The sequence below is a fragment of the Dunckerocampus dactyliophorus genome, chromosome 6 (genome assembly GCF_027744805.1).
Source record: "Dunckerocampus dactyliophorus isolate RoL2022-P2 chromosome 6, RoL_Ddac_1.1, whole genome shotgun sequence".
Taxonomy (NCBI): Eukaryota; Metazoa; Chordata; class Actinopteri; order Syngnathiformes; family Syngnathidae; genus Dunckerocampus; species Dunckerocampus dactyliophorus.
Window position 1 is genome coordinate 19,722,579 of NC_072824.1, and position 13,123 is coordinate 19,735,701.

A 13,123-nucleotide genomic window follows, 5' to 3' on the forward strand; every position below is an offset into this window, starting at 1 on the left:
ACTTTTGTGAGGGTCACTACAGTTGTCCCACGCTACATCGCGGTGCAAACATTGCTCAGGTTTTCTGTGTTCTAACTATGAAAATATTCCATTTATTAATAATGAATCCTACTTCGTGGAAATTCTTCTAAGACTTCGAAGCCAGCATCAACAGTTTCCGCGAGTTAAAAACCAGTTAACTAAACACCGCTTGTTTCTAAATAGTCTCAAAATAAATGCGACTTAATCGTCCAGATGTTTTTTTTCCTCTCTTCATTATGCATTTTTTTTTTTTTACTCAAGCGATTTATAGTCCGGAAAATGCGATAACACTTAAAGCACAGTACATTTAGCTGGTAAGCGCGCACTGAACCCTTCCCCTCCTCTGCACACGCACATGGCACACGTGCAACATCTGACAAAAACACATCGGACGGATTTTATAATTTAAATAAAATACAAAGGCTCAAAATTATCCAAAAGTCAAAACCCAAAGCATGCTCGCTCAACCGCGACTACATTCCTGTATGTAATGAAAACGTGTCATCTAATTAATGCGATTTTAATGCGAGCGGCAACCTTGCACAAAATCTAGAACCAGAATGACTTCAAATAAGAATGGAAATAACTACAAAGTCCTAGAAATTGCAGTAATACAGCAGAAGAGAACGTCATTTCATTATCGTGATTGGCCCTCTTGCAAGTAATTCAGAGGTATTCCAAATACGACTGGAAATGATAAAAAAAAAAAGAAATGTCCCTAACTGCAGTAACAGCAGAATAGAAGTTAAGGGACAAGCAAATGGGCCATGGCTTCAATGCATTGCATGAGCGCAGGCCAGCAGGGGCCATGAGAGTGAGTTGGAATTGCGCCCAGGTCCAGCACAGCATGAGTGGCCTAGTGTGAGTACGCCATAAAAATCGCGAAGTTTGGAGAATCCCTTTCCGATAAAACCAACTTGTGAAAAGTGAATGCTGTGTATACTGTGGTCAAGCATGTTTACTTAAGCACGCTACATCCTTACTGTGCATTGTTGCTGCAACCTGATCTCTCCGACCAGACAAGTCCTTTCAGCTAGCTCATGATAGTTCCACCTGGCAGCAAACAGCAGAGCCGACGGCCATTTTGAGTTACTGCACTGAATCCTGGTGCAGAAAATGAAGCCGGTGGGTGGGGGAGGGGTTGATGTGGAGCTCTGCGCAGTGTGCAACACTGGAATGTAAGGACTTGCGGTAATCATGCTCGCAGTTCACACCGCTCTTTACTTGTTTATGCTGTGCTTTTTTATGCCGTTGGTTGTTTTCTAGCAACTGTGCAAAGTACATATGCTCTGATATTGTAGATTACAGTCATTGCTGGAAGAAGATTTTCATATGAAAAAAGCACAGCAATAGCTTTCAGTGTTGTGCGAAGTACATGCTCCATGAAATTCACAGTACCAAAGAGTGCCGCTTCACCTTTTCATGTGAATTAAACAGGTATATTATTATGTGCCAGGGGTTTAGCTTTCTGTATTCATTCAAGTTAATTCTCTTGAATTTGTCCACATTTTTTTGTAATTTAAGAGCTGTATGAACAGAGAGACTGGCTGATCTCACGTTGCATGTTGCTGTACATTACAGCTCCTTTTAAAATCATGTGTTGGTAAAGTGATTTTGAATCTTTGCTGTGTTTTCTTGTCTTAATTTCGCTCCTATTTCCTTCACATCCTTCCTTTTTAGATTTTCTGTTTCAAATAATTGGCATTTCTCCTAGCATTGAGCGTATGATTTGTGTTTCAATGGACTTCCTGTGTGTAATGTTTTAATATGCTGCAGTATTTCCTATTCATCTAAGAATGTCGAGTATGATGATGAGGAACGTTTGGATTGAGTGGGACTTATTTGCATATACTTTAGAAATAGGTTTCACATATAACCATTATAATTGAATCAATTTGCCACATACTTGCTTGTTTTTGATGCTTGATGTTGCTGCTAAGTACATCTAACTAAGCTAAGTACAATCTCCCGCAGGTTTACATGCATTCCTACTCTCCTTCAGCTTGGTTTCAAGTCAAGGTGTAGCTATTGTGTGCAAATGAAAGGCCACTCTTTCATATTAATATCTCAGAAGTAGTTTGTAAGTTAAAATTGTGTGAAATGCTTATAACCATACGGGAAAATCTTCCATGTTTTTGCATAACCTCTGCACTGCCACCCAAACCGGCCTCAATGTATCCAGTCTGATTGGCTGAGGGTTGAACCAATAGGAAGGTGGGGGGATGGGAGGAAGGTTGGGTTGCTGCTGCTGCTTGTTGTTAGCTTGTTCGCCACATTGTAACTAAAGGTAAACTTCAGTTGGAATTCATAGGGTGAACAAAAAACACATGTGAAGCAGGAGTAAATTGTGGGAGCAGGTAAAGCTTTCCTCCATAACTATGGAAAAAAAGGTAACCTCCACTTTAACCGTTGCCTCGTGAGCCACCAGAGTTGTGGCCTTGATGGAATTGAAAAAACAACCTATTGGAGATAGTTAGGTCTATTCCACATCTACACATACCATTCTGGAAAAGGACAGTCATGAAATCCATAGAGCTCCACAGTGACCTCTAGTGTTTCCTCTCAAAAGCTACATGTATATGTGCTATTAATCTTTTTGATGGCTTCTAATATTTCCTTATCCATCTACAGGCAGCTATGGAAGTTGTTGTGACGGAAGAGAAGAAGAAGATTTTCCGTGCCAGGAAAACCATGAAGATCAGTGATCGGCAGCAACTGGAAGTTCTTCATGGCACTTTGTTTACGGCGGCGACTAGTTCATCTGAACCGTCTCTACCTCTAATGAACGGCTCACACAAAGAGGATGGACAAAAGGGCGGGGATGCCGAACAGAACAGCCACCGGGACTCAAACTCTCCGATCGCCACATCACCTGCCTCTCAGACCTCGCTGAGCTCTCCCGCTCCATTCCTGTCGCTCAGTCTGTCCCCCTCGCCTGTACCCTCGCAAAGTCCAAAGGAAAAGGAAGACTCTGCCCCTTCTTCGCCATTCCACTGTATAAACTTTGAACTGAAAAAGTTGGAGGACGAAAAGACTGATTTGTCATCGCCCCTGTCAAAGGAGACTCTTGAAGCAGCAGCAAAGGAATCCAAAGAGCAGCAGGATGAAGACAGCAAGGTGTTGGAAGAGACAGAGGTACGGTGTTTCTGTATAAATCTGCATAATGAGCTTCTTAAGTTTACGGTTTGAGTTTTAAGTTAAGTCAGGTTTTAGCCTCTCTGATGGGGGTACAGCGAGGTGTCAAGGGGGCGTGACAGGAACGATACTTTTAAAATATCCTCAAGGTTGGCAGGTCTGTTAGTGTATTTATTCATGCTTGAATGATGCTGGTGCCACCAACAGATACAGTTGTATGCACAGATAAGTAAATATTGAACGTTCTCAAGTAGACCTCGTAAGATTGAAACGTGATAAGATTTCTTCTCAGAAAAACAATGTCTCGTGGGCACTAGGCCTGGTACAATAATAAATTAATTGATTAATCACCCAATAAATGAAAATGATCTTTTGTCATTTTGCCGGCTTCAGTACGTTGGCATGTGGATGCGTGTCTTGTTTTCCTCGTCTCTCGCCTCCAAACAGGCAGGAAGAGTGCATTGGTTTCAGCACAGTGGCACGTTTGTTCCATAGAACCACGGCATGAACGGAGTGAGCTGTCATATTTTTCCAATATTTTTTTATTTTACCTTTCTTAAACGCAATGTTGAAATCTTGTCTCGTCTCATTCCCGTAGACCCAATCTCCTGTATCGTCTCATGACGCGAGTATCTCGTGACACCCCTACTCAGTAGCACCTCAAAATGGGCGGGTGGGGTGAAAAAAAATGTCTTTCCCCTGGGGGGGCATGTCAGAAAATACAGTAATTGAGCACCACTGCTTTCGAAGTCGATACTTATTTTCACACTGTCTGTAAAAGTCAGTTTTTAGTCGCCTTTTTGCCCGTTTTGCTGTTCTATATAAACAGCAGCAATCTGGGCAGAGGACAAAGATGAGTCGGAAATTTTGGGGCTTCTGAGGTATTATCATAAACGGGATGGCAATTATTTGTTAGGGTATGCTACAATAACAGGAAAGGGGTATAAAGTATGACACCTGATACTCCCTTCTCCTACCTTCTTGTGTTGAAATTTAGATTTAGATGTCACATTTATGTCATTGCACACAATATAGAATGGAAGTTGATAAAACAGTTATGCCTAAAATGTTGACAAGTTATTTATTATTTAGCTCACACATGCACAAACACACACATACAGTATATATTTACGGTATATGTACTGTATGTACATATACAGTCATGGGTAACAATTATTAGACCACACTTGTTTCTTGAGTTTATTGATCCATTTTAATGTCTGGTACAACTAAAGACCTTATGTATGTACATAGAGTATGTGTGTGTGTGTGTGTGTGTGTGTGTGTGGAAATAATAAAAAATAAAAATAAACTTTTCAACAACCAACAACACACACACACAATGGGTCCACATTTGTATGACAATGAATTTATAATAAGTATAAATAGCTCTATTTATAATTGTATTTTATACTTAGAACTTATATTTTCTTCTTTAGGAGGACCAAACCACCCCAGAGGGCAAAGCTAACGATTCCAACAAAGACTTTGCTAAAGAATTAGCTTCTTCTTTGCCACCTCCAGAATCTGACTGTATAAACCTAATGGAAACCGACACTACTCCCAAGGCCAAGCACACAGCTCCAACTCAGTCTTCTGTATCTTTGACTTCCATTTCCTCCACTCCTACTTCTTCTGTGGATATAAACCGAGATGTAAAAGAGGCAGTGAGTGGCAATGAAGAGACCAAGAAAGGCTTGATAAAAGAAGACAAGATTGAGATGGACTTGATAAAAGTGGATGCCAAAAAGGAAAAAGTGGAAGTTGGGCAGATGCCGAAGTCATCTCGCCCAGCATCCACTCCACCATCTAATACAGGTAAGAGATATTGCTGCGTGCTTTTAATGAGTGAATTATTTGTTTGTTTCCCGCACTGTTTTGTTAAGCGTCTGCAGGAAGGCAGCAGACCTTCATTAGTTTTGCAGCTCATATTCTCTGAAGTGCTAGTCAGAATCTGCTTGAAGAACATTCAGAGCAGGATTTGCACTCAACTCTACAAGTTGGGTTCATGTGACTCGCTGAGTGAGGCTTTGAAAACAGCACTGCAGAGGCAATAAGGATGCTGCAAGCCCCACTTACAAATCCATCCATCCATCCATCCATCCATCCATCCATCCATTTTCTATACCACTTCATCCTCATTAGGGTCGCGGGGGCATGCTGGAGCCTATCCCAGCTGACTCCGGGCGACAGGCGGGGTACACTCTGGACTGGTCGCCAGCCAATCGCAGGGCACATATAGACAAACAATCATTCACACTCACAGTCATACCTATGGACAAGTTAGAGTCACCAATTAACCTCACCTGCATGTTTTTTGGGAATGTGGGAGGAAGCCGGAGTGCCCGGAGAAAACCCACGCGCACACGGGGAGAACATGCAAACTCCACACAGAAATGCCCAGGGGAGAATACTTACAAATCCATCCTGTACAAGTACGATATACTTATTTTATTGTGGCAAATGAAATTTGGATCATACTGGTTCCTCTACCGATCACTGCAGCATGAACCCCACCTCTTGCCCAAAGTTATCTGTGATTGACACCAGCCTTGTCGTGACCCTGAGACCCTGAGCAGGCTACATGCAGGTCTGCCAACGTGTATGTATGTTGCATAGCAAGTAGGGCTACACAAAAAGTGAATCAGAAGGAAACGCTGCCATTTTCCTGAAGGACCTGTTGACATGACAGCTGACACTTATTCCTTGCTCCTCTTGTCTGTCATCATCAAGAGTCCCCGGCCAGTGCAAGTTGGCTGCACTGCTCTGGTTGTACCTGCTGATGGCTGACACCTTGGCGAGACTCATTGCCTATCATTCATCAGCTTGCAGGAGGAGTGATTGCATTCATTAATTGAGTTTTCTTTGGACTTGTCTTCTATTATGGGCATGAATGTAATGTGGAACATTGCTTGAATGTGAGTCAATTAGCCAGGCGCCGTTGTCATCTCAGCTGCGTGGAGTCTCTGCACCCTCAACAAGTATGGAGAGCAAGAGGGTCTTCTGCACACCTACCATTATTAGCCATGAAAGATCAGATATAATAGGGCAGGTACTGTGTGCCATTGTACATTTTCAATTGGGCATGCTATTATTTTTATAAGTATATTAGTCATATTATGTGTCATTGCTTTTATTTTTGGTCAACATTGCATCTGTTTTTTTTGGGGGGGGGCTCTCCAAAGTTTCACTTTACTAAATTTTATTTTTAATATTTAAAAGGCGCTCCTCGGTTTAGTTTCCAATCCACAATTCTATTAAAAGCTATGTGCATTTAAAATTTAATTAAAAACGAGCAGCAATATTGCATAACTTGTCATGTAGTGTGCAATTTAACTTCTTCCTTGAAGGGAACGGAATATTTTTTTTGTACAGTTTGAACATGGTGTTTTTTTAATGGCTATATTAAGCAGAGTACCATCCATCCATCTTCTACCGCTTATCCGAGGTCGGGTTGTGGGGGCAGAAGCCTAAGTTGAGAAGCGAAGACTTCCCTCTCCCCAGCCCCTTCGTCCAGCTCCTCCCGGCGGATCCCGAGGTATTCCCAGGCCAGTTGAGAGACATAGTTTCTCCAACGTGTCCTGGGTCTTCCCTGAAGCCTCCTACCGGTCGCCCGTGCCCTGAACACCTACCCGGGGAGGCGTCCGGGAGGCATCCTGATCAGACACCTCATCTGACTCCTCTCAATGCGGTTCCACTCCGAGTCTCTCCGGGATGCCAGTGCTTCTCACCTTATCTCTAAAGGAGAGCCCAGCCACCCTACAGAGAAAACTCATTTGGCCCACTTGTACCGCGATCTTGTCCTTTCGGTCACTACTCAAAGCTCATGACCATAGGTAAGGGTAGGAACGTAGATCCACCAGTAAATTGAGAGCTTTGCCTTTTGGCTCAGCTCCCCCCCTTCATCACAATGGACCGATGCAGAGACTGAATCACTGCAGACGCCGTACCAATTTGCCTGTCAATCTCTCATTCCATATTTCCCTCCCTCGTGAACAAGACCCCGATGTACTTAAACTCCTCCCCTTGGGGCAGAATCTCATCCCTGATGCAGAAATGGCACTCCACTCTTTTCCGGGCGAGAACCATGGACTCAAACTTGGAGGTGCTCATTCTCATCGCGGCCGCTTCCCACTCGGCTGCGACCTGATCCAGTGAGAGTTGAAGGTCACGGCTCGATGAGACCAGCAGGACCACATCATCTGCAAAAAGCAGAGCACCTGGCTGCGCCTTGAAATTCTGTCCATAAAAGTAATGAACACAATTTGTGACAAAGGGCAACCCTGGCGGAGTCCAACCATCGCTGAAAACAGGTTTAACTTTTTGCTGGTAATGCAAACCAAACTCTTGACACCAGTCATACAGGGAATGCACAGTCTGAATTAGGTCGTCCGTTACCCTATATTACCGGAGTACTCCCCACAGAATTCCTCCAGGAATACAGATAAATGCCTTTTCCAAGTCCACAAAACACATGGTTGACTGGTTGAGCAAACTCACATGCACCCTCAAGGACCCTGCAGAGAGTGTAGAGTTGGTCCACAGTTCCACGACCAGAACGAAAACCACACTGCTCCTCCTGAATTTGAGATTCAACTATCCGACAGATCCTCCTCTCCAGAACCCCTGAACAGACGTTACCAGGTTGGCTGAGGAGTGTGATCCCACGATAGTTGGAACACACCCTCCCTGCCGGTGCCCATTCTTAAAAGTGGGGACTATCACCCTGGTCTGCCAATCCAGAGGCACTGCCCCCAAATTCCAGGCGATGCTGCAGAGTCGTGTCAACCAAGACATGCCCACAGCATCCAGGGCCTTAAGGAACTCCGGGTGGATCTCATCCACCTCCGGGGCCCTGCCACCGAGGAGCTTTTTGACAACCTTGGCTACCTCATCTCCAGAGATAGGAGAGACCACCATGGAGTTCCCAGGCACTTCAGGTGTCGGTGGGTTTGAGGCGCTCCTCGAAGTACAGTATCCCATCCACCGGTCCACAACATCTCAAGTCAAGGTCAGCAGCACACCATCCCCACGGTGTTGATTGTGTGCTTCTTCCCATGTCCGAGTTTTTGCCTCAGCGATTGCCAGAGCCGCAGACCGCTTGGCTGCCGGTTTCTGTCAGCTGCTTTCGGAAGGCCAAAAAGGCCTGATAGGACTCCTTCAGCTTGACAGCATCCCTCACCATTGTTGTCCACCAACAGGTTCTGGGATTACCGCCACGACAGGCAACCTACCACTTTACGGCCACACCTCCGATCAGCCGCCTTGACAATGGAGGCACGGAATGTGGACATTTGGACTCAGTGTCCGCCACCTCCCTCGGAACATGGTCGAAGCTCTCTGGGAGGTGGGAGTTGAAACTCATTTTGACAGAGGACTCTGCCAGACGTTCCTAGCAGACGCTCGCAATACATTCGCTAGGTCTGACCGGCATCACCCCCACTATTATCGGAGCAAACTCACCACCAGGCGTTGACACCTCCGCCCCTCTCTTCACCCGAGTGTCCAAAACATATGGCCGCGTGTCCGATGACACGACCACAATGTCAATCAAGGAACTGCGACCCAGGATGTCCTGGTGCCAAGTGTGCATGTGGACACCCTCATGCCTCAACATGGTGTTTGTTATGGACAATCTGTGAGGGGAACAGAAGTTCAATAACAAAAATCACCGTTCAGGTTTAAATCAGGGTAGCTGTTCCTCCCAAACACGCCTCTCCAAGTCTCACTGTCACTCCAACGTGAGCATTGAAGTCCCCCAGCAGAACCCAGGAATCCCTTGAGGGAACACTCTCCAGTACTCTTACTAGGGACTTCAAAAAGGGCGGGTATTCTGCAGTTTGGCGCATAAGTGCAAAGAGTCAGAACCGTTGCCCCACCCGAAGGCAGAGGGAAACCACCCTCTCGTTCACCGGATTAAACTCCAACATACAGGCCACGAGGCAAGGCATACAAGAATTGTCACCCCTGCCCCTCGCCACTCACTGCCGGCAACACCAGAGTGGAATGAAGTTCAGCTCCTCTCGAGAGGACTGGTGCCAGAGACCTTGCTGTGCATTGAGGTGAGTCCGACTAGATCTAGCTGGAACTTCTCCACTTTGTGCACCAGCTCAGGCTCCTTCCCCACCAGAGAGGTGACATTTCACATACCAAGACATACCTAGCTTCTGAAGCCGAGGATCGGACCGCCAAGATCCCCGCTTTTGGCTGCCACACAACTCACTCTGCACCCGACCCCTTTGGCCCCTCCCATGAGGGGTGACCCATGTTGTCTACATGCATACAAATATATTACTATAACAAGAGAGGAGAAAATAGGATTGGTATTGGATTGGCCGACAATAGGTACGATGACTGCTAACCACATTTTTCAATGCAGTCTGTGTTTTGTATAGTCATTTCTCGCAATGTTGTGATTTGATTATCGCTCCCTCGCTATATCGCATGTTTTCAGAAATTAATTAAGTGATTGTTGTTTCGTGGTAGACTATGGTCTATTAGTGAAAACAAATTGAAAGTGATATGTAGTATTGTGGTCACTAGGCAGCAGTAATAACACAAAACATTGAGACATTACTTTACATTACATTACCCTAACACTGCATGAAGTCAGGCATAGCATGTCTGACATGATAGTGTGAAGTAAGGTTCTTCTCCAACTCTGTGTGGAAGTGGTGAGTTGTTGGCGTCTTAAGTTTAGAAGAAATAAATTTGAGGCTAACTGGTTAGCTTGTTGTCTTGCTAGCTAGTGGCCGTCTCGAGTCCCTGCAGCATAAGACTTGCAATGTTGTGTAAACAAAGAATAATAGGAGTGTAAAGGTGATTATGGGGTCTACAGGGCTCTAATAATTTAGAAATTAAAACATAAAAGAGTATTTAGAAAGTGATCAAGAGCTTTTCTATGCTTTAACTATGAAAATATTTCATTTATTGAATCCTACATCACGGAAATTCATTTATCACGGTCGTGTCTGGAACCAATTAACCGCTATAAACTAGCAACGACTGTAGTGTGATTTGACCCAATTCAAATGCCCTTTTCCAGGCGTATTTTTCTTTTTTTTGTTTTGACCTTTCATAGTCAAGTTATTACCTTCCGTTTGTTTGTTTTTTTTCCCTGATGTTTGGTTCATCACAATCGTATGAAAAATGTATTTATTAACATTTGCCCAAATTTGTTTTACTGAGCAAAATGTTTCCATTTTGAGCAAATGATATGATGTTATGGATGATGCAATGAGCCGTAGAAGACAGCTGTGTGAAGTGACGTCGTGCAGTAAATGCCACATACAAGGTGATAGAATGTCTTTGTCTTTGTGTCTCAAACAGCATCAGATGAAAGACATTTTGCTTCTGGACTTAAGCGCACTTTATCAGAGGGCTTTGACAGCGATGGGCAAGTTGTGAAAAGAGAGGGGAAGAGACCGAAGATGGAACAAGGAGAGTTGGAGGCTGAACTGGAACTCAAAATAACGGCAAAAGCTGGTAGTCATCACAAGCTTGAGAAGGTTTGCATCACTTACACAAATACTACTCTTTAAAATCCCCACATGCCTCATTTAGGAATGTGTTTTTTAAATGTTGTGTGTCTTTCCACCCTACATTCTGAGCAACTCAAAATTTCTAGGATTAAAAAAAAAAAAAATTTTTTTTGAAGTGTTTTGTTGCTCTTTTTTCACAAGGGATTGCTAGTATTTGATTTTTAATCGATTGTTTATACTATTGATTGTGTGTAATTGATTGGTGATTAATCTTTAACAACTGAGGCAAACTAGTTTGCTGTCCAAAGAACAACTTGATGTTGGATACAGCACAACTCCTCTGTGCGGCATTATAATTAAACATTGTTTATGCTTATGCTACATTGTGACCCACATTTTTGGAAATGATTTTGTAATGTATTGTTTTTTTGTACCCTAACATGTCAGATACTTTTTTTACAGTGCATTATCCAATATAAATGCATCAATACATGAAATAATTCTCCTTTTCAGATCGTGCAGCAATTAGTCGAGGAACGACTGAGGGTCATAGAGATGTCCATTTTTGAGAAGAATTTCCAGGAGATGAAGGGCAGAGTTGACAAGATTGACTGTGCCAGTAAGCACCAGACAGCCATCAACTCTCTCCAAGTACGTTGCAGACAGCATTCATATAACCCGCATCCATACACTATTACAGTATTAACATGATCTAGTTATTTGTCCCAAAATGTTAAGATTTTCTACTTACTTCTTAGGCCAAGATAGCCCGGCTGTCAAAAAAGTTTGGTGAGGCTAATCTGGCATCAGAGAACAAAAGGAAACAGGAGGTGAGCGTTTTGCATTCTTGTCATACTTGCAATAATATTTGCATCTGTTTATCAAGTGATGACGTGTGGAAGAATTCTTTCTGACAATTTACTGTCTCCATTTCTGTAGGCCGTTGCTGCTTCTGCTGCCGCTGCTTCTGCTTCTGCCGCTACTGCTGCGGCTGCCGCTGCTGCTGCCAAGACATCTGTTGCAAACACCCCTCAAGTTCAACGGTAAGTGTGTCAATACTTTCTTTTATCTTGAGCCCTATTCGCTGCTTTGTTTATTTTGAGATGGGTTTGGGGTGGAAGACCCTTTTCATCACTTGTGCATCAAATGACAAATTATGGTGGCTCACTTCATAGATTTATTAACCTATTATTAACAGTACAACAGACTGCAGCCTTTGCTTATGTGAATGTAATTTGGCCCTTGTACGAACGTGACAATACCGGACTGAAGCCAGTACCTCATGTTCACAGTGTGATTGTCCCCGGTTGCTATCTGTAAACTGCACAATTTTTTAAATGTATGACCAAACTAAAACAATCCTTACATCCTCCAAATCCATACCATTCTATGTTCCACGTCTTCGATTGATCAGGATCATCGTCATCTTAAAAACTGGATTTCTACAGACTGGTTTGGGCACACATGTCCAGGTCTGTATTGCATGCCTGCAAAGTAAACCTCCTGGTCCTGAGTCTTGTGACGTTCTACAATATCAAGCCTGAGCCTTTCTTCGGACAGTGCAGAGTGTAGTTACAGCTGCACCTCTCCTTCCAACAGCGTGCTCCCTCGGCAGACAGTAGAGCTGCAGCCCAAGTCCGCCAAACAGGAAGTGGCGCTCTCAGATGGGAAGATTGCTGCGTGCTTTAACAAGAAGGAGAAGAAAAAAGAACACACGGAGAAGGAAAAGGAGAAAGAAATGACGCGTAACAAGACCATGGCAAAGAATCTGGCCGAATACAATGAAGGAAAATGCAAACCCGACATTACACTCCGCCCAATTAGTACCACATTGGAGCAAGTGCTCTACCACAATTCCAAGACAAACTCTGATGGTCACCGGCCCCACCGTTATGCCTCTTACATATTTCGATACTTAGTCCCTTATGAAATTTATTGCAACTGGGTTAAAAGGGTGAACTATACTGGCGCAATGGGGAAGGAGGCACTGCCAAAGAACTTAAGGAAGGCCATGAGGATGTACATCGAGCGTAGATTTCCCGGCCTTCCATGTGACTGCTGGAGAGAGATTCGAGATGTTATCAATGAACTACTGCGAGTGAGGAGAAAACCATCCTGTTTCCACAAATTTTACCGAAAAATAGCTGTTCATTTTGACAGGCCTGTGTTAAAGTGATAGAAGCATACTGGGACAATTGCCATTGTGGTGTATATAGCTGTAACACTAGATTGTCATCAGTGTACTGAGGCAACAATTTAATATTGAAAAGTCTGTAAATGCTTGATGAGTTCTACACAATTGTTGAAAATGTTGAACTGTACTCAGCTCACATACTAACTGACCATGAGAAGAGGGACACTTGCTTTTAGAATGGATGTCATAAGTTCAGAGGAGGTTGAATAAGGAAAAATAAAATTGACTTCATCAAACTGGTGGTTCCTGTCTGGTCTCCGTGAGGCGAAACAAATCTAAGCCTCAAATCTTT

At 43.7% G+C, this 13,123-nt stretch overlaps 2 protein-coding genes across 3 annotated transcripts in view; both read left to right on the forward strand.

Annotated features, from left to right (window-relative positions):
• atf7ip (activating transcription factor 7 interacting protein) overlaps positions 1-13,123 on the forward strand; it is a 37,793-nt gene that overhangs the window by 19,020 nt on the left and 5,650 nt on the right. For both annotated transcript variants that reach the window (XM_054778091.1, XM_054778092.1), the window contains exons 2-7: positions 2,653-3,156; positions 4,596-4,974; positions 10,486-10,664; positions 11,151-11,288; positions 11,396-11,467; positions 11,577-11,680. In XM_054778091.1, the coding sequence (XP_054634066.1) occupies positions 2,659-3,156; positions 4,596-4,974; positions 10,486-10,664; positions 11,151-11,288; positions 11,396-11,467; positions 11,577-11,680 (1,370 nt within the window). In that variant the 5' untranslated portion in view covers positions 2,653-2,658. The remainder of the gene's footprint in view (positions 1-2,652; positions 3,157-4,595; positions 4,975-10,485; positions 10,665-11,150; positions 11,289-11,395; positions 11,468-11,576; positions 11,681-13,123) is intronic.
• LOC129182249 (protein Pat-like) lies at positions 11,696-13,123 on the forward strand. The gene is made up of 2 exons (XM_054778099.1): positions 11,696-12,109; positions 12,237-13,123. The coding sequence occupies exons 1-2, from the start codon at positions 12,102-12,104 to the stop codon at positions 12,811-12,813; spliced, it is 585 nt and encodes a 194-aa protein (XP_054634074.1). The 5' UTR covers positions 11,696-12,101; the 3' UTR covers positions 12,814-13,123.